Here is a 20,874-nt window from a genome sequence, read left to right on the forward strand (position 1 = left end):
TGTAAGGATGCCATGTATAAATGGCATTAATTTGTGTGAATTCAACTACAAAAGTTGGGTTAATATTTTGTGCCTATGTGTCAGTGTACTATAGAGGTTATTTATATTTAGGTCAGATTTCATTGGCTATTGATTAGGCAAGAATTTGAACCAGTTCATAAACTCTATTCACCAAGAATCTCTACGAACCCAGAACTGTGCCAGACTACATTCAGAAGAGAGTGTGCATGTGTATCAGTGCTAGGTGGCTATTCCTCCACTCTTCATATATGGTCTCTCATATCTGATCTTCTTCTGTACCTCTGGAGGTAGATATTAGAGGGTCCTAAAAGCAGGAACATAACAAGTCTATTCTTAGGAAGTTTTGTTTTATCTGCAAGGACAAAATTAGCAACATCTGGAAAATTCTATAAAACAAGATAATTAAATGTCAAGATGTATCAGAGGCAGAACTTACTACAGAATTAAATTGGTTTCATTATTTGTGGCTAGAATGAGGAGGTAAGACTTGCTAATACCAAGCAGAAGAACAGTATTGTCCAGCTATCTTAATAAATTCTGGGGACCTGAAAAAAAAAAACAAAAAAAAAAACCCCAACAAGTTCTTGCACCAGTGTCCTACTATAGCACTTGAAATCCAAACCTTAGAATCACTCTTTGGTAGGGTGAGAGCCAAGTTAGAGTCAGTTGTTCCTGTGGACTGCAATTAAATAGATGTTTCCAAAGCTGTCCTGGAACATTCGTTTGGTGTTAAGAGGTGTCCTAAATAATTCGGTGAAACCAAGAAAAACAAGATTTCTTGTGATTGAAATAAAGAGTGTATTCTCACAGAACAGAGCACAGTGTGGTGCATTTCAAAAATATATTTAAACATTCTTATCCCAACATGAGCATTTTAAGTAACACTGCAGTAAACTATTTTCAGACATTAACACCTTTATGAAAATAATTTGGCTGAACAGCTACTTAATAAGATGTGAGAATGAAATGCTCATGAACTCCCAAAAGAAACACCCAAGCCCCCAAAGCCCAACCCTCCATCTGAAGCGGGAATGGACTCTATGGGAAGGAGTGGAGAAACGAGAATGGGGAGGAAGGACAGTTCCAAGGTAGCGAGAACATTCAGATAGAGATCTCAGTCAGTGCCTGAGCAAGATGAAGAGAGAAAAAGATGTTTCTGTTTGTGATGTGGTGGAGTTTCTCAAGGAGAAGAGAAAGTATCAAAAGAGCTATTGAGGATGAAATGTGTACAACCTTTCAGGGAGACAATTTGGCATTATGTACGGGAAGTCTTTTTAAAGTCCCCACTCTTTGAACACCAATTTTAGAATTAAAGTTTAAGGACACAGTTGTCCAAACAAGCAAAGGAATATGTCCTAGTTTGTTCAGGCTGCTATATAACAAACTACCTTAGACCAAGTGGCTTAAACAATGAACATTTATTTCTCACAATTTGGAGGTTTGGAAGTCTAAAATCAAGGTACGTGCAGATTCAGTTTCTGGGGAGAGCCTGCCTCCTAGTTCATAGATAACCTTCTTGCTGTCCTCACATGCCAGAAGAGGCCAGAGAACTCTCTGAGGTCTCTTTGATCAGGGCTTTAATTCCATTCATGAGGGCTCCACCCTCATGATCTAGTCTCCCCCACGGGTCCTACCTCCAAATAGCATTACCCTTGGGATTGGGTTTCAAAATATGAATTTTAGGGGGATATAAGCATTCAATCTACTACAGTATATGTATGAGAATGTTCATCAGAGCCATTTTATAATAGCTATGAAACAAAACTAAGTAATTGGTAAACAAGAGGGGATAGATAAGAGAAATAAAATAGAATGTTTTGTAGCACTGAAGATGATCCTATTGATTTGTATTCTTGACATGGAAAAATATCACAATGGAAAAAACAGTTACAAAGGAATATGTGTAATGTTATCAGATTATTAGAAAATATGTGTGAAATAGACAAATTCTAAAAGATTACACGCCCAAAACTTAATAGTTGATTTCTGGGTGTTGAAATTTAGGTGACAATCTTCATTTCAAGTTTCAGTTTTTCTTGTGTTTGTTTTTTTTTTCAATTTTCATTTTTCTATAATAAAAAGGTAAAACTAAAATGTCCATGAGAAATACATGCAGATTGGCAGTGACAGGAAAACTGAGGGGTCAAGCAAGCTGGAAGATGCCTAAAGCTAGCACATACAAGGGCTCTGTACCTCCTGCTGTTCCAGTGATAAAACTAAACCTTATTAAGAACCTACTAAGTACTAGGTACGACAGACACAGACTTCGCATTCTATGTGTTTGAAATCAAGATTCAGAAGGGGGTTTTTGTCCAAATTCTACCAACAGTCATGGGCAATCAATTAATAGCACTGACCCTTCAATTCCACAGTTATAAAACTAGGGAATTGGTGACCCCTGGGTTTCTTTTTCAGGTTAGAATTTGTGAGTGCTTCAATAGAATGCTTCTTAAAATTTAATTTTAACCTACAGCCTATGGTAAAATGCAGATGTGATTTAGTGGGCCTCGGAAGACCTCTGATTCCACCTGTCTAACATGCTCCAAGGCTGTGAGTCCCAGGCTTACACTTTTGAGTTGCAAGACACTAATATATACCATCTCTCTGAATTTCCCCAAGAGTCCTTTAAAATAACCATCCTTAGTCCTATTTCACTGATAATGGAGTGACCTATGCAGGATCAAATGGATAGAAAATGGCAAAGCAGGGACCCCAATCAAGATCCTTTTATTCTAGTCTCCAAGACCTTTAATGTCCCATTCAGTTCTAAAATACTATAATTAGAAGTTACTGCCATACTCATACAAAGGGAACAGGACCAGGCATAGGATTGGTAAAGACAAGCTGCTACTGGAGTTCAGAAGAATGAAAGATCACTTTACAGGGGAATCTATTAAGAACTCGTAGAAGAAATTACATCAACCTTGAAGGATGGCTAGAATGAAGGTAGGCAGAGATTGAGAGAGGATACAATAGTTAGGTATAATACCACACGATCAGAACATATGGCAGTGCAGAGGGAACCTCCAGAGAAGGGCCCCCATAACAGAACAGGCCTCTTGAACTAAGACAGGTATTTATTACAAGAGTCAAAGATGACTCTAAGGTGTTGGACCTTAGAGACTAAAAGAATAGAGCAAACTCAAATTTTCAGTATGGCATTGGAAGGCTTCCTTCCTCTTCTCAACACAGAGGTTCCACTTGTCCCTGTTTACCTTCTTCCCCCCCCACCACCCCCAATAAATTGAGCACTCAAAAAGATGTAAGCATTCCAGTTCTCACACTTGCTCTCATGCCTTTATGATGCCCACCTCTCCTGTCAGTGCACCTCTATCTTGAGTCCATAAACTCCTTCATAAGCTTTACTTCCATCAGTGAAGCCTTTAAGCACTGGTCCCATTTGATCTCTCAGTTCTTCTCATTTTTATGTTCTAGAGACATTTGTTCTCAAGCACTGGGCAATATATAAATATTATTGGCAAAGTCCCTCAGTGTCTGCTTCTCCTTCCTACTGAAAGTTCCTGGAAGAAAGCACTGAGTCACTGCATTTCTTGGGTTTACCCCCATTACTCACACCGTGCACTGAACATGGTAGGTACTTCCTCAGTGCTATCTGTATTACTATCTAGTTTTAAGAAGCGGGCAAAGGTCGATAAGAAAAAAATTACCTCCCCTCTTTAATTTATTTCTCCTAAGTAGAACTCCTGAGAGAAGCCTTAGGGCCCCCACCTTTGGCCCCATGTGCATCTTCAGAGGCATTCTATAAAATGCCAGTTTATGCTGTGTGCCCACAGAAACAAGAGAGTTAATTCTCTCCTTTTGAAATTGTGGCTCCCACCCTCCTCCCCTTCCTCTAAATGTTTCCTTTTAAAGAAAGCCATGGTTCACTGCTACTGAAAATTAAAGACAACAGCATAAAGATCAAGGTCCAAGCTGGTGCTGGCGATTAAACATTAAATGATTAAACATTAAAATCACCACTCAAATTTCTCTTTCCTTGAACACTGCCAAAGACTACTAATGGAAAGCCAATCCCCAGAATGCATGCTCATTTCAGATGTTCTTCACTTGCACCTCTTGGTTCACAAACCATTTGGACTACAATGAACAAATTGGAGGTGACCTCCAGTTGAGATGAAACAGGAAAGACATATCCCTTCAAAATTGTATGTGACTACCCCCCAGCCCACTCCTCACCTCCCCCCCAATCACAGCATGAAGTACCAAGAAAAAGCAGGAGGGTTTATTATGCAAAGGTTAATTTGTAAGGTTTAGAAGAGGAGAAATTAATCACCTCTTCCTCCTCCAAGCTATACTCTGGCCTCTCCAGCTGTCTCAAGCTTGCTCTTCTCCCTCCTCTTAATCCCAGATTGTGTTTTGGCAATCAGATTGGACCCCAGAGTTCCTTCCATTTTCTGAATCCACATTTTCAAGACTCTCATCCTTTCTGACTTCAGTTCCCAATCACACGTTGGCATGATGGCTTGGGGTGGTTTTCCTGATGTCTCACTACTGTACTCTGGTGGTTCAGCAAGACAGGGATAAGCTCATTCCCCATACAAATGTGGAAAATGTTAAGGGTGTTTTCAGAGCATGTAAAGTATCTCTCATCAGCATCCACCACTGAAGGAGACGACATTTTGCCAACAGAAACCTGTGGTTGCCCAGGAGAAGATACTGACCAAGTATACACAATAGCTACATTATAACCTGAATCAAATGTTCTCACAAGACAGGTAAAGAGAGAGAAAAGACCAAACATGAGGAAGGAGAGAACTTTAGGGGAGTTCTTTTCATTTTTACTTGTTAGTGTGTTGGACCCTGAGAAGAATGAAATTAAAACTCTCGAAAAACAGTCTATATCAACTTGCTGTGGTGACTCAAAAGTTGTCGTTTCTCAACTCAACTTTGCTGAAACACTTGATTCATGTTGTTCTTATTTAACCTAATTTGCATTGATTTAATCAGTGCTGGTATGCTTTAAATACATAATAAATTGGGATTCTGCAACTTAGATGACTTAGAATAGCTAAATTTCAATAAAGCTCATTTCAATCTGTTAATGTATACAGTTCTGCCAAGGGGTTTAAAAGCATAGAAAAGATACAAACTTGCCACATTAGAGGTGGGAAAGGTTTAAAGATACCATCCAGATGAAATGATTTGCAGGATAATAATGTGAAAAGCAATATATATATCTTAATTACAACCTAGACATATCTTCTACATTTTGAGTAGCATACTTAGAAGAAAACTCACATATAAATGCAGTGAATTTAATTTTATTCTCTTTCCTCCTTGCCAACACTCAACTCTTTTCTGCCTCTCTGTACCAGCTCTACAAATCAAGTGACATCCAAAGTGGGACCTCTTCTTGCCCATTTGGCAGGCTCCATCACCACTTTGCCAAGCCGCCTGCATTAGGAGGATTTTCTTCCTAGCAGCCGTGGGGATTGGGTGGCTTAGACTCACAGTGCTTGCTGAATGGTTGGCCAATGTTTACTCCTGCCTGCCCCCGCCTCCCCCACCACCCTTTAGAGTTTATGGCTCAATCAGCCAGCCTGCTGTCAGGAATAATTGTGTTGGCAAGAGGTGAAAACACTTGATGGTGAAATTGTTTGTCTGTTAAAGTGTTCCGCAGCACCTTGCAGGTGCCAGGATGAAAACTGCAGGTGCACAGTCCAGAGTCAGGTAGGAGGCTAGAACGACAGAGAGGCAACCATCAAGAATGGCAAGGGAAGAACACCACTTGGGTGTGAGACAGCAAAAAACCCCTCTGTGGGGTAGCGAGCTGTGAGACATTGGTTAATGGCCTGATATCTCTGTGCCTCGGTCTCATCATGTGCAAAATTAAGGGGCTTGATTTTCTAACGTCTCTTCTAGCTCCTAAGATGACATGTGATGTCTAGAATGTCTCGGATTTGTTTTCCTTCCACTTAAATAATACTTCTTGGAGATAAAGAACCAGGGCAGAGCAAAGATGAATAAAAAATGTAATGATTCATGCCCCTGTTCATAGGACTTTTCCTGAAAAGTACCACCAGTCTTTGGTGACTTTGACTCCCCTGGCTGGTGCCTTCAGCTTGGATGCTAAGGACCAATCCAGTTACTTGTCCAAAGTCAATCCAGCCTGGGAGCTTTGGTAATCCACCGCTTTCTTATCAAAATGAGTACCACTATAGATAATGCCCACTTACTTTCAATGCCTGAGAGGCAGAGATGATAGGAATTCAAAGAGAGGAGCTGGAGATTCACATTTGATTCCCCCTATCACCTCCTTGGGCATCTCTGTCAAGAAGCTAAGCTTGCCCACACTCACTTCCAGAAGGGTTTCCCTCTGCCATCTCTGAGGATTTTTTTTTTCTCTCTTTTTTAAACAAATGACCAACAGGTTCCTGACAGTAGCCATACAGACCCTCTCCAAGCCGGTTGGTTGGAACGAGAGAGAGAGAGCTTATTTTAAGAACCCCATCTACACGGGCGCCTGGGTGGCTCAGTTGGTTAAAGCAACTGCCTTCGGCTCAGGTCATGATCCTGGAGTCCCGGGATGGAGTCCCGCATAGGGCTCCCTGCTCAGCGAGGAGCCTGCTTCTCCCTCTGACCCTCCCCCCTCCCATGTACTCTCTCTCATTCTCGCTCTCTCAAATAAATAAATAAATCTTAAAAAAAAAAAAAAAAAGAACCCCATCTACAGATGATTGTGAATGGAAATAATCAGGCAAAGACTTCTCTTCATACTTAGAAGACACAGTTTAGCAACAGTCTCAAAGTTTAATTAGGGTTATGTGTATGGAGGGGGGTAGGCTTCGTTATAGTTTAAACTACCCTTTCTCTGCTTATTCTCTAGCATATTCTCCTAGAGGGTACTGCAGGGTGCTGTAATCACCATGTGCAGCATGTTGGGGTCAGCCCTCCTGGGTGTCATACAGCAGAATCTTTCTTTAATCCACTTGGGACCTTACAGACATCTAGGGGGAATGGTCAAGTCCCCGCAGGATTTCAGGCAAGACTCTGTGCACACAGACATACGTTTCTGACACACTGGTCTCATACCACCAAATCGGGATGGCTTTCCAAATCCACTGGGTTTAGAAACCATTTCCTGATCTACCACTAAAAAGGGCTGGCTGACTGCAGAACCCCAGTGCCTGTAAGGAAAGGGAAAAAATAAAAATCTTAGCCAAGCCCCCACAATCACTGCTTTACTCTATCTTCTCTCAAGTTGCTTTCCTAAAGCAAAGGACCAAATGTTGATTTCTCTACAGATTCCTACGTGTCTCTTACACGTAGACAGCTTTAAAGGGGGGAGGGGGGAACATCCCCAAAAGGAAAGGGGGAGAGAACAGAATCTTTCAGTTTCCTGCTTGGAAATATCTTGTCGTTGATGATGCTAGCCCAAATCTCCATCCCCTCTCCCCCTTTTTTGAAATATGGACAAAAAAGCTGAAAGTGTTTTCCGTTTCATCAAAGAACATATATTACTTTAGTGGCTCGGTAAAATGTTGGTTTTATGCCCACCCCTTTTCAATCTGCCCATGTCTGAGGTGCTCCGGGAAGACGCACAATCGTGAGCAGCTTACGACACTCAGTGAGCAGTAGGTGCCTGTGCAAGCTCGAGCCGCACACTGCCTGGCGGAGGGAAGGAGCCCGGGCGCCGCTCCCCGCGCCGCCGCCCGCGCCGCCCGCGCCGCCCGCACCTCCCCGCAAAGCATGAGCGAGCCCGCTCTCCGCAGCCGCCCCGGGCGCGAATGGCAGGCGGTCTCCGCGGAGTAAAAGGTGGCGCCGGTCAGCGGTCCTTTCCAATGACGGACATTAACCAGACTGTCAAATCCAGGGGAGTCTTGAGCCCCGAGTTTGGAGTTTTTTTCCCCACAACGTCACAGTCCGAACTGCAGAGGGAAAGGACGGCGGCAGGAAGGCGAAGCCCGGCGCCGGCACGTAGTTGGGAAACTTGCGGGTCCTAGAAGTCGCCTCCCCGCCTCGCCAGCCGCCCTTGCAGCCCAGAGCCGAGCAGCAAAGTGAGACATTGTGCGCCTGCCAGATCCGCCGGCCGCGGACCGGGGCTGCCTCGGAAACACAGAGGGGTCTTCTCTCGCCCTGCATATAATTAGCCTGCACACAAAGGGAGCAGCTGAATGGAGGTTGTCACTCTCTGGAAAAGGGTGGGTAAGACACTTTTTAATTAAATTCTTTCCCGAAGATTTTTTTTTTCCTCCCTTTTCTTTGCTGCAGCATCTAACATGGACCAAATCACCATCTCTTTGATCTTTCCGTGGCTGTGAACTTTCTATGCTGCCCAGCTTTCTGCATGCTTAGAGGTGAACGTGTGGCTTTGGGGAGGGGGGTCCTTCTTTATTTCAATATATTTATTTGATTTTGCCCTTTTCTCCCCCTCCCCCGCTCCCCCTCCCTTGGAATAAAATATGATGTAGATTTCTGACCGAGCGCTTCCAATGGACATTCTCCAGCCTCTCTGGAAAGATTCTCGCTAATGGATTTCCTGCTGCTCGATCTCTGTCTATACTGGCTGCTGAGGAGGCCCTCGGGGGTGGTCTTGTGTCTGCTGGGGGCCTGCTTTCAGATGCTGCCCGCCGCCCCCAGCGGGTGCCCGCAGCTGTGCCGGTGCGAGGGGCGGCTGCTGTACTGCGAGGCGCTCAACCTCACCGAGGCGCCCCACAACCTGTCCGGCCTGCTGGGCTTGTCCCTGCGCTACAACAGCCTCTCGGAGCTGCGCGCCGGCCAGTTCACGGGGTTAATGCAGCTCACGTGGCTCTATCTGGATCACAATCACATCTGCTCCGTGCAGGGGGACGCCTTTCAGAAACTGCGCCGAGTTAAGGAACTCACACTGAGTTCCAACCAGATCACCCAACTGGCCAACACCACCTTCCGGCCCATGCCCAACCTGCGCAGCGTGGACCTCTCGTACAACAAGCTGCAGGCGCTGGCGCCCGACCTCTTCCATGGGCTGCGGAAGCTCACCACGCTGCACATGCGGTCCAACGCTATCCAGTTCGTGCCGGTGCGCATCTTCCAGGACTGCCGCAGCCTCAAGTTTCTTGACATCGGATACAATCAGCTCAAGAGTCTGGCGCGCAACTCTTTCGCCGGCTTGTTCAAGCTCACCGAGCTGCACCTGGAGCACAACGATTTGGTCAAGGTGAACTTCGCCCACTTCCCGCGTCTCATCTCCCTGCACTCCCTCTGCCTGAAGAGGAACAAGGTGGCCATTGTGGTTAGCTCGCTGGACTGGGTTTGGAACCTGGAGAAAATGGACCTGTCGGGCAACGAGATCGAGTACATGGAGCCCCATGTGTTCGAGACCGTGCCGCACCTACAGTCTCTGCAGCTGGACTCCAACCGCCTCACCTACATCGAGCCCCGGATCCTCAACTCCTGGAAATCGCTGACGAGCATCACCCTGGCCGGGAACCTATGGGACTGTGGGCGTAACGTGTGCGCCCTGGCCTCATGGCTCAGCAGCTTCCAGGGGCGCTACGATGGCAACTTGCAGTGCGCCAGCCCGGAATACGCGCAGGGCGAGGACGTCCTAGACGCTGTGTACGCCTTCCACCTGTGCGAGGATGGGGCCGAGCCCACCAGCGGCCACCTGCTCTCAGCCGTCACCAACCACAGTGACCTGGGGCTCCCGGCCAGCCCGGCCACCACGCTCGCTGACGGCAGGGAGGGGCAGCTCGACGGCACGCACGAGCCGGCTACCGTGGCTCTCCCGGGCGGCGAGCACGCCGAGAACGCCGTGCAGATCCACAAGGTGGTCACAGGCACCATGGCCCTCATCTTCTCCTTCCTCATCGTGGTCCTGGTGCTCTATGTCTCCTGGAAGTGTTTCCCAGCCAGCCTCAGGCAGCTCAGACAGTGCTTTGTCACGCAGCGCAGGAAGCAAAAGCAGAAACAGACCATGCATCAGATGGCTGCCATGTCTGCCCAGGAATACTACGTTGATTACAAACCGAACCACATTGAAGGAGCCCTGGTGATCATCAATGAGTATGGATCCTGTACCTGCCACCAGCAGCCCGCAAGGGAATGCGAGGTGTGATTGTCCCAGGGGCTCTCAAACCCTGCGCTACCAAATACGCCTGGGCACCTGGGGCGGCCGGCCAGCGCCAGGCTGGAGTCTCTCCTAGTCTGTGCTCTGATAAGCTCCTTGACTGAAACTGTACGGAGATATCTCCCAGAGACTTGACATTTTAGCTTTATTGTGTCTTAAAAACAAAAACGAAATAAAACACAACAAAAACCCCGCCCCACAACCTTCAGGACAGTCTTATCTTAAATTTCATATGAGAACTCCTTCCTTCCTTTGAAGATCTGTCCATATTCAGGAATCTGAGAGTGTAAAAAGGTACCAATCATTGATTTTTTTTTTTTTGTAAACTAAAATGTTTAAAATAAAATAGCATTTACAGTTTTTACAGACTGGTGTAACCTAAATGAACTGTTACCTGTGTTAAAAGAGAAGCAACAGTTAAAATGTCCTTCCCTTGTGTGTGTGTGTGTGTGTGTGTGTGTATGGGGGGCAGGGGGAGAGGGTGCAGTGGCCAGAGAGAAAATCCAGAAATTCAGGAGCATAGCAGTCAGACTCAATTTGAAATACTAAGAAGGACAAATAAAGCTCCTCAGGTTGATTTAGCCCCTCATGACTAATGACTGGGGGGAAAAGCAAGACCTTTCATATTATTTTTAGGGGAGTGCGATACACTCACTGTAATGCAAGTGAAAGGGAAGTGAGGACTGAGCCTCACTGCCCAGCCCTGAAGGCAGAGATCATTACAAATAGCTTTTAAGAGGCAGTGTCAGACAGTTTGTCCTGTGAACAAGAAACATCTTTGCACTTAATACAACCATCTTTCAGATAAATTCAAAATCTCACCCCCAAATGCCACTAGCTCCTAATTCTCCTATGCCTTTGATTCACCAGAGTGGTAGCATTTGTGCCCTTTGCCGGACTCTCCCAAGTGAAAGAGAGACCCTCAGCTCCTGTTCACCACAATCTGACTGAGGGGAAGAAGGGGAATAAGGCAGAATACAAGTGTTGGCCGCACGTTGCGAAGACTGCAGCAAGCTTGGGCTCTGGGCAGTGACAGCACACTCCTAGTTACTTTGGGGAAGAGTGAGAAAAATCCTACCTCAGGTTGAATGCCTAGTGGGTAATGACTGATAGCAGGAGACTTTAGGGGCAGACTTGATACAGAAGCGATGGGGGTGGGGTGGGACAGGGGAAGATCACCATTTGATCCTGTGTTCAAGTATTACGGAGATGGGAATAATTTGTTAGCCCAGAACAGAAAAGCTGCCTCTTTTCAGATTGCCCTTTTGTATAATGTCTGTGTTGTTTTACTTTTTTTTTTTTTTTTACTTTTTTTTCTGTATTGGGATCAATGATTGCTTTCTCCCACCCTTCACAGGTTTTCCCGTCCATCATTGAAATTTAGGTTGTTTACTGAACTAAATTAAAGAGTAGTAGCGGTTGGTGGGTGTGGGGCAGGGAAGGAGGGAGGAGTGCTGTGTGTTGGATGGGAGGGGTCCTTCACTCGCTAACACTTTAAGCAAATGTATGATGGAAATAAATGGAGATGGAGAGCAAATGGTGAATACTGAACCGATACCCATGCCCAGAAGTCTTTTTCAAACTCAGGTGCTTACTCTTCTGAAAGATTCTATAGCCTGACATGTTTCTTTCTTTTTCTCTTTTTCTCTTTTTCTCTCTTTCTCTCTCTTTCTTTCTCTCTTTCTTTCTTCCTTCCTTTCTTTCTTTCTTTCTTTCTTTTTCTTCCTTCCTTCCTTCCTTCCCTTCCCTCCCTTCCCTTCTTTTTTTTTTTCAAGCGAGACATTCAAATAGTAGGGAGAGGGAAGGGGGAAACACACACACACACACACACAGGCCACCATCTCCCAAATGCAAATGCCTCTAGCCACCTACCTAAAGAGGAAAAATCAGCTGTCTGAAATGCAGAATATCATCACCAGGAGGTTTACTTAGGCTGAATATTGGTAGTAGGTTTCTCTTCTACCTATGGAGAAATCCATTTGCCTAATAATACTGCATGTAAGAGGCCCTTTCTAGAGAAATACTTTGCAAATGGCTCTAAGATGTTAAACCTTGGGAGTAGAGTTTAACAACTCTCTCTCTCTCTCTCTGTCACACACACACACACACACACACAGGCACGCACATGCACCCTAGCTCATTTCTCCTGACCAGAAAATTTCATCTTCTTTGTTTCTAATTAAAACATGACATTATGACATACACCATGCTCATATCATCTTTTTAGGTGAGAAGAGAGGTGCTTTATTTGATAACTTTGAGGAGAAGGTTTTGGATTCAGACTATGCATGACAATTTGGGGCTGCCGTTTTAAATAGCATATCCCTCAGGGGGCAGGGGTAGTAGGAACAAGGTTTGCTTAGGGGTGTGCCATCTGTAATTGAATTCCAATAAAGAGATCTCCTCTAGAAGACAACATACCCTTTTTTAGAAAAAAAAAATTCCCAAATTGTGGCAATTGAAGGAAAGTTCCTTGGATTCCATTGATTTAATCTCATAGGAAGACTACTGGAATCCAGTGCCAAAGGCTACTTCTAGCTTGGTGCATTAAGACCTGTGTTGGTGTGCTAATAGGGAAAGCTTCCAGAAGCAAATCCTTTCTGGCAAACATCAGAGCCATAGGTCCCCCCTACCCCCAGAAATATAGATATTGGAGACTGTAGAGTTTATCTCCTATACCCAAGACCTTTTTTTCTTTCATTCTTCTTTTTTCATTGTGGTCATGAGAAATAGCCAGAGAATAATTGTGCCTTGTTTTATGCTCCTGGAAACCCCCACCCCCAAATGACTAAATATCACATATGTAGAATTTAAGTCCACGTACATCTAAAGAAAAATCATTGTAAAGAGGAATCTGCAATCTGGCAACTGGAGAGAAAATGCTGGCGATAGAAAACTCTGTTCTTACTCTGTGTGTCTGTATATCTCTGCATTGTGTGTCTTTGTAGCAAATATGTTCTCTACACAAACAGGAATGTAGCTCACACCATTTTATGCTCATGCACCTCTTGCTTTAGAGAAGGACAGGGGGCAGGGAAAGGCAAGAATAAGGGAAATCTGTAGTTTTAACTAAGGTTTTGTGACACTTGAAATCTCTTCTTTCACAAATTAATTTATCTTTAAGCTTCAAGAAACTTGCTCTGACCCCTCCAAGGGAACTACTGAGCATTTAAAAGAGAATCTCCTCTTTAAAGGTGTAGCACCTTTTTTATGTGTTCTTCCCACAGAGGGTGCTAATATCGTTATCCTGTGCTATCTGAAAAGAATTTAAGTCCACAATTCATGTCTCTTCCTGGGCATTGTGATGGATTAACCCCCATTTGCAGTACCTTCCCAGGGGATTAAAGTTCAGCCATGGCATAGAGGTTTTTTTTCAAATATTTATATGAAAAAAAGTCCTTTCTGATGACAAATGACACTCTCACACCAGTCTTAGCCCCAAGTAGTCTTTTAGGTTGTGCCAGAGGGAGCAGGTTAAAGAATACCTATCCTTTGGCCTTCATTTAGAGAAAAAGCAGCCCCTGATACTCAGACTTTAGCCATGATGGTTAAGAACACCAGTCCCAAGCACACCCCACGCTCCCAAGACTACAAGTTGCCATCACAAAGAAGATTATTCCAGTAAAAGGAAACCTTTTTTAAAATCCATTTTTTATATTCTCCCAAGCGCCTCAAAGTATTAGAGTACCTTACATTTCCTTCCTGCCTGCAGGAAGGCAGACATTTGGTATGACTTAGCATCAACAACACATTTCTGAGTATGTGTAAATAATTAGAGGGGCAAATGCCACGTGTTTTTCCTCTCCAGTTTCGTAAGCAACTGCACACAGATCACGGGAGGGCTCAGGAGCCGCCTGTGTTTTTGGTTATGTTAACTGACTTGTTATCAAGTTTGGTGCCTATTCTATCTGGCATCGCCACATAGAAGGGGACACGGTGGGTCACATATTCTGGTAAAATAAAAGGCATCGGATACCTCTCTCACAGAGAACATTATCAAAAGGCCAGAATGTATATCTTTTTTGGAGAATGGGTATTATAATGTTGCAGGGTAGTCAAAATAAGCATCCATTATCTCCCCTAGATGGGCGGTTATGTTGGTTGATTTGGGTTTTGTCATTGATGGAATGACAAATAATGAGGAGTTAGCAGGAATATGACTATTACACAGGCGCCTGAAATACATTTTAAGAGAAGTTTAGGGACACACACACACATTTTACATACATAACACAGATATAAGCATACACACATGCATATATTGTTGTATTCATATAACCACATGTAGAGCCATACACAGGATTACATGACATAACTATTTTCCAGCATTAATTGCCCTCCTACTTTCTTCTTCCATGATCAAACTGTTCCTCAAGAAAGGACCTGATAAAATCAATCACAATTAAAGTGTAAAGGTGGCTGATGGTATTTTCAGGCATCAGTGAACGACTTGGTAGATGCTTTGCAGGCTGGGGGATCTTTTGAGCTCCTCTTGCTGTAGGACAGTGTAAGCCTGCTACCTACTGGTAAGAGCCAGCAAATGGCAATGCATTCTTTTGATAGTAACTTCCTAACTAATAAGTTCCATCTCAAGGTTAGGTAACATATTTCTCCATTAAAAATATTCTACTCTGATTTTTTCCCAGGGATCCAAGCAGCAAAATTCTTAACTTGTGACTGGGCACCATCTTCTGGCCTTCCTCAGTAGACCCAGTTTCCAAAGGTCTCTGGTTTTTTTGCTCAGAGGCTATGGCCTGGCCACTACATCCTTAAGGTTTAGTCAGAGATGTAAACGAGATGGAGGGAATAAAATTTATTGAGTATGGGAGCCTTTGCCTAAATCTTGATATGTGAGCGATATAGGAAGAACCTGAGGTGTAGAGACGTTCAGTGCTTTGTGCGAAGTCACCCAGCTCGTAACAGGGAGGAGCACTGGTATTCAGGTCCGGTGGCCTTTTCACTATACCCTATCTCTGTTTCCTTGAATAGTTGCTCCCTTCCATCCCTCCACCCAGCAGAGCCCAAGTTGAGCCTGGACACTGGGCACATGGTCACATGTTCTTGTTGGATGATGTAGGTACAATGTTTGAGTCTAGGAATTTTCACAATGACTTCGCTTGCTCTCATCTCTGTTAACCGGCTAATGCAAGACTCTGCCAACAGAGGATACCTCTCCCAGGCTTCCAGAAACAGAACCATCCAGTTAATCATCCAGTCCAAACTCTATCCAGAGGATTTTAGACACAGGGAGTAAGGTATAGGCATCCATCCATATATTTTTGTTGAGGATTTGTTCACATTTTTTTCTTGGTCATTAAAAGGACTATGTCTCTATGGTTGTCAACCAGGGGCAAATCTGCCACCCACTCAACAACTGGTAATGTCTAGAAACATTTTATTTTCACGCATGGTGGTAGGGCCTACTGGCATCTAGTGGGTAGAGGTCATGGATCCTGCTAAACATCCTACAATGCACAAGAAAGCCCCCTCACAAATAATGGTTTGTTCCAAACTCTCAAGAGTGCTGAGGTTAAGAATCTCTCCTCCATGGTATAAAGTAATGAGGTTGTCTAAACCAGCATATTATGCTCCAGCTTTGCATGGAGTAGCCTTTCTGATGAGTTAAGTTTTGGTTCACCCAGATTTATTCTCTTTTAGTCTTCCTCTCTCTTGCCAGAAAACTGAAAGTCTAAATTAAAAACCCTCAGGTTGGTTGCTAATCAGCAAGAGGACCTGTAGTTAGCACATACTTCTCAGAGAACATATGGCAAAACTTAAATTAACTGGGACGAAACTTGTCAGAACCCTCAATTGACCCACTTTTTCTTAGCAATACCTCATTTAGGAAACAGAAAAAAAAAATCAAGTTAACAGTGGATATTTACTTAACAAGAAGGAAAATGAGAAACATGATATTTCTTCCAGAAGATGTTTGGAAGTCTGAACAAATTCAGCTGACCTGCTCGTGCTTTCTCCTTCTCCAACCAAGCCTGGAATGTCTCTGAGGTGGGAATGGGTTTCCCTGTAAAAAAATCAATGTGCTTTTTGTCTAGTGAGTAGGGTGGACATATTCTTAATCAGGGAAATGATCACAGACCTTAGAAACAGGATGGTCTAGAGACGCAGGCATCACAAACTGAAATGCATTTGGGGGCCAGGCAAAGCAACACAGGTAAATGAAGTTTATAGGCATATGACATTATGAGGAATTTGGAGAGTTCAGTTAAAAACAAGGCAATTCACATTTGACTGGCCCTGGTTAATCACAACACTTCTGCAGGCCAGGTCAAGTGACTGCTCTGGAAATTCAGGGTCCAGAACTCAAGAGCCGTGCCCTTTAAACCTGGTGGTGTTACTCACATGCCGTGGGTTCATCTGGTGATCATCTTACTGGGCTAAGTCTCTGTCTCTTTGCCTTGAGGTGGATTCATCCAGGTATTCGCTAAGAACCCTTCCAGTTCTGGCCTCCTATCCTACCACATTTCCCAACAATAAAACATGAAACAAAAGTGGCTTTCAAGCTAGTGTCACTTAAACAGAAAATTAAAACTCCCATTCCCCAGATATTCTGATTCAGCAGGCTTGCCTACATATGAATGAAAAAAGGTAGATAAAAAAATCATAGAGACAAGGGCTTCAGAGAGGAGGTGGGGATGCTGGAAAACAGATGAGAAAGCACAAGCAGGTGTGGGTGGGAAAATAGGGTTTTCAGAATGTGCAGTAAGAGATAAAAGGAAATCCTAGCAAGGACTCACTCACACTCACCCACACGTGAGACCAGAGGCTTAGGAATGTACTCTGAAGCAGGCCCAATAAAAAAAAAAAAAAAAAGCTGATGAATGCCACTGGGTGGGGGTGGGGTGGGGGCTGAGAATGGGGGTGGGGGCAGGTAGGGAAGCAGTATGGAAAAATATCTGTACAGGGCTCCTAAAATAACTTACTATATTATACGCAGTTACAATGAATACTGGAGTTCAGAGCCCTTTTGTAACATGAGAAGAGGTGGGAGGGAAAGAAAGAAGGAGAGATGGGAGAAAAGTAAAAGGCCAGGTGAGCAGAGGTGGGGGAGGGGAGGGAGGGGGGAAAAAGAGAGCAAGAGGGAATTACATTGCTCAAATAATCATCCTAAGTAGCTGTAATACACCAACTCAACTCCTTAGTCATTTCTTTCTTTATGCTGGTCTACCACGTTGGCTATTCTCTTCTTCCTAATGTGATGCTGGGAAGCCATTTCTCCCCTACTTGATGAGAAAAAATAAGTCATTGTCTAGCTGCGTCCTCCCTTCTCTTGCTCAGCCAGGGGAAAGCTGCACATGGGAACCACCGGGGAGCTTGAATGAACACGGGTGCCTTGGGTCCTTCCCCAAGAGATTCTGATTTAATTGATCTGGAGTATGGCTTTGGTGAGGAGATTTTTTAAAGCTTCCCAGGTGATTCCAAAGGTCAGCCAAGGTTGACAAGCACCGAGCTAGAGGATCACAAGTGTCACAACAGGTGCAGCTCAGTGACTGTCCCCACCCACAGGTCTGACTGCAGCTCTTTACACACGGTGGCTGGTGGCTGGGCGGGACAGAGTCATTGCCAAGTGAGGAGTTCCCACCTTGACTCCACTTGGTGGGGCTGATATTAGGAGAAAGATGTGTAAGCATAGATGGACTTGTAATTTGTCCCTGAGCACTCCATAATTTACAAAGTACTGTTTACAATTAATTATTCTATTTGCTTTAATTCCCTCAACAATCTCACAAGGCAGACACAAACTTGTCCCATTTTTTTTTTTTTTTTTTTTTTAAGACAAGAAGATTCCAATGGGAAGAGGTTAAGCAGCTTGCACAAGGTCAAGGCTACTGCCAGGCCTGACACCCAGAATCACCTCTTCTACATTCTGTGCCCTTCCCCTTCCAACGCTTCCCTTTCCTTCACTGCTTGAGATATCAATCAATAAGTCTTCCAGGAAGAGTCCTGGAGAACACATTGCACACATGGTTCTCTTGCACCCTCTCCTTCTCCTGTTGGAGTCCAGCAATGACAAGGTTTGGCATCAGAGTTGCCCCACTGCCCCTTTGGTGCCCCCACCCCTGCCCATGCCTGACATTCTTTTCTTTGCCCCAGGAGCCTCTATGATGCCTCAGAGACATCCAAATAGATGCCAACTCTTTCCAAATACCCCAGAACAAAAGTTCCCTTTCCACTAGACCACTGCCGTCCACTCCTTTGCTACTAATGCTTTACAGAATGTGAAAACTAAGTCCCAGTAAAAAATTGATGGATGGTGATAATTGTGTGTGTGTGTGTGTGTGCATGCACGTGCGCATGCTTAAAAAAAGGATCTTTGCGGGAAATAACAAAGAAATTGCTCCAATGTTAGAACTTCAGGTGCTGAAGCAGCTGGGTGATGTATATTTGGACAAGAGATCCTCCCTTGTTCCCCTCATATGAAACAACACAGACCATTGCTCATGTGTAAGACCAGGTCTGCCAATAGTTTAAGGGCTTAAAATAAAGCAAGGATAAAGACTGAATCTTGTAGCATACTTTGTCTCCTTAAACCAGTATTTTCTTTAAAAATCATGTATTGTTAGGTGTTCACCATCAGTGTGTTTATCTTCAATGAAGAATTCTGAATACTGCAAACTATGTGCGGCAGGGACCTCCATCTCAGAGATATGGTAAGCATCCCTGGAGAAAAGGGAGAAGGCTCAGTCAGTGGCAAGCGAGAGCTGCATTAGTCTGCCACAGAAAGGTCCAAAAAAGTCAAGTTATACACAATTAATGGAACGGTGCAACAATGTGTCCCCAAATGGCCAAGGCAATCCTGTCACTTGTCTCTCAGCTGCAGAACAACCATGCACTGTATGATTTTGTCTCTGCTCCACAGTGATTGCATTTGTGGTAAAATCCATATTTCCCTGCAACTGAGTCTGCGTATGTGTTGTGTGTGTTTTATTCTAAGAATAATGGTCCTTTTTGGAATTCAGCCTCACTCCTTTGCTTGCCGTCCAGGTCATTTTTATCTGAGTTTCTCATATTGATCCTATTTTGCACACTATTTCAAAAATCATAAAGGTCCAAAAAGAAAAGAATAAACATGCTCTAGGGAAAAAGAGTCTTGAGAAACCACACTGTAACTGAAATGGAACTAAAGGTAACATATCACTCAGATTTTTAAATTCTAACTCTATTGGTCAACTCATTCAATCAAAGTAGCCCAACGTTCCCTGTGTAGGGATTAAGTAAATATGTGTTGAGTGAACAACAGAACAATTTAACTCGAAGAAGAGGCCTTAGCAAGAGGACTGTGTGACGAATTTAGACTCACCAGATTTACCATGAATGTGTGCAGAAGAGACCTCCATTTCATCCTGTTCCATGTAACGAAAGGTGACCATCCCCCTGGGAAGTGCTTATTAAAATATTTTCCTTACTAGGTGCCTGGCAACCTGCTAAGTCCTTAACATCTTCTCAGTTAAACCCTGCAATAAACCTTCACCCCTCCTTTTCCAGAGAAGTATTAATATCCTCATTTTACAGATGAGTAAACTGAGGTTTAGAGAGGTTCAGTGACTTGCCCAAGGTCACTTACATCAGAGCATGTCAAGCACTTGACTCTGGACACAAAATGCTTGGGTTCAAATCCTGGCTGAGTGAGTTTGGCAAGTTACTTAACCTTTCTGATCCTCAGTTCCTTCATCTAGAAAATGGAGACAGGATTGTTATGGGAATTAAATAAGTTAGTATTGAGAATTAAATAAATAAGTTATTCTTTGTAAAGTGCTTAGAACAGTGCCTGGTACATGGTAGGTGCTAGATAAGGATGGTGTTTTTTTTGTTGTTTTGTTTTGCTTTATATTATTTTATATTGTTAATAAAAGATAAATAAAACAAGGTCACGCGGCCAGGCAGGACTGTTCTACTCCAAAGCCATGCTCCCCGCTTTCTCTTCTGTGATAAGATGATATACAAAACTTTGAGTTTCTGAAAGCATTGGGTTTGAAAGGAAAAGATAAGGAGGCAGAAGATGGAGTCTGAAGGCCTTTTTTCATAGATTTGCTACTGGCTCAGGCCTCGGCCTCTACACTCATGTTTGACTTTGATCTGGTTGTGAACTGGCTTCGCTTTACCACTGAGGGCAGGCAGCCCTGGTGGATGTACCCACCTCTGCAAGATGCGCATGCGTGTGCATGCCCCTCTGTGTTGCCGTGCAGGTGTGGCAACATCCAGTTTCCCCGTGAGCTGAAGGCTGATGGCCAGCGTGGTTCTTAGGAGTCTTTGACGATATAGCAAAACTCATTTCTACATCAGAGCTGTTTGCTCTGTGTACTTAATTCCTGAAGGTAGAAAGCTGCTACACGGCTTGCAACTGTTATCCAGCTCCCAAACTCTTATTTAATACCAGCAATATTAAATCATACTGGCCCCCGGGACACTGCGCATACATCTTCAGCTGTAACAGATTTGCTGGTGTTTATTTAAAGATGTTTTTTCTCTGTGTACTAACAGCTACAGTTTGATGTTGCTCAAGCAAATGTAACGAAAGGAGACACATCTGAGGTGGACTCTCTTCTGGGAGAGGAGCTCATGTGTCAAGAGGCTGAATATAAGTTCAGTTTTGATAGTAATTTGCTGCTGGCCCCGGGGCAGGTCCGTGCTACCTGTCCAGGCCTTTTTTTTTCTCAAGGGTAGTAGTGATTTTTTGGCTTTCCTTTTAGTTGTCCCATTTAGTAGGCAGGGTGTGGAGTTAAGGGGGGCGGGGAGTAGGAGTCATTTCCAATACATTCTTC

General features: G+C 44.1%; 2 protein-coding genes across 7 annotated transcripts in view; one reads left to right on the top strand and one right to left on the bottom strand.

The window, feature by feature from the left end:
- The window catches only part of CTNNA2 (catenin alpha 2), a 969,847-nt gene that overhangs the window by 357,362 nt on the left and 591,611 nt on the right, over nucleotides 1-20,874 (bottom strand). The window lies entirely within an intron of this gene.
- On the top strand, nucleotides 7,882-10,413 carry LRRTM1 (leucine rich repeat transmembrane neuronal 1). The gene is made up of 2 exons (XM_045884672.1): nucleotides 7,882-8,183; nucleotides 8,454-10,413. The coding sequence occupies exon 2, from the start codon at nucleotides 8,513-8,515 to the stop codon at nucleotides 10,079-10,081; it is 1,569 nt and encodes a 522-aa protein (XP_045740628.1). The 5' UTR covers nucleotides 7,882-8,183; nucleotides 8,454-8,512; the 3' UTR covers nucleotides 10,082-10,413.

This window comes from Mirounga angustirostris, unplaced genomic scaffold (assembly GCF_029215605.1).
Source record: "Mirounga angustirostris isolate CCGP_5_RB_7025 unplaced genomic scaffold, mMirAng1.0.hap1 SCAF_10, whole genome shotgun sequence".
Lineage (NCBI taxonomy): Eukaryota > Metazoa > Chordata > Mammalia > Carnivora > Phocidae > Mirounga > Mirounga angustirostris.

Coding starts and splice junctions, on each gene's coding strand:
- LRRTM1 (XM_045884672.1), top strand. CDS start 8,513: ATGGATTTCCTGCTGCTCGATCTCTGTCTATACTGGCTGCTGAGGAGG.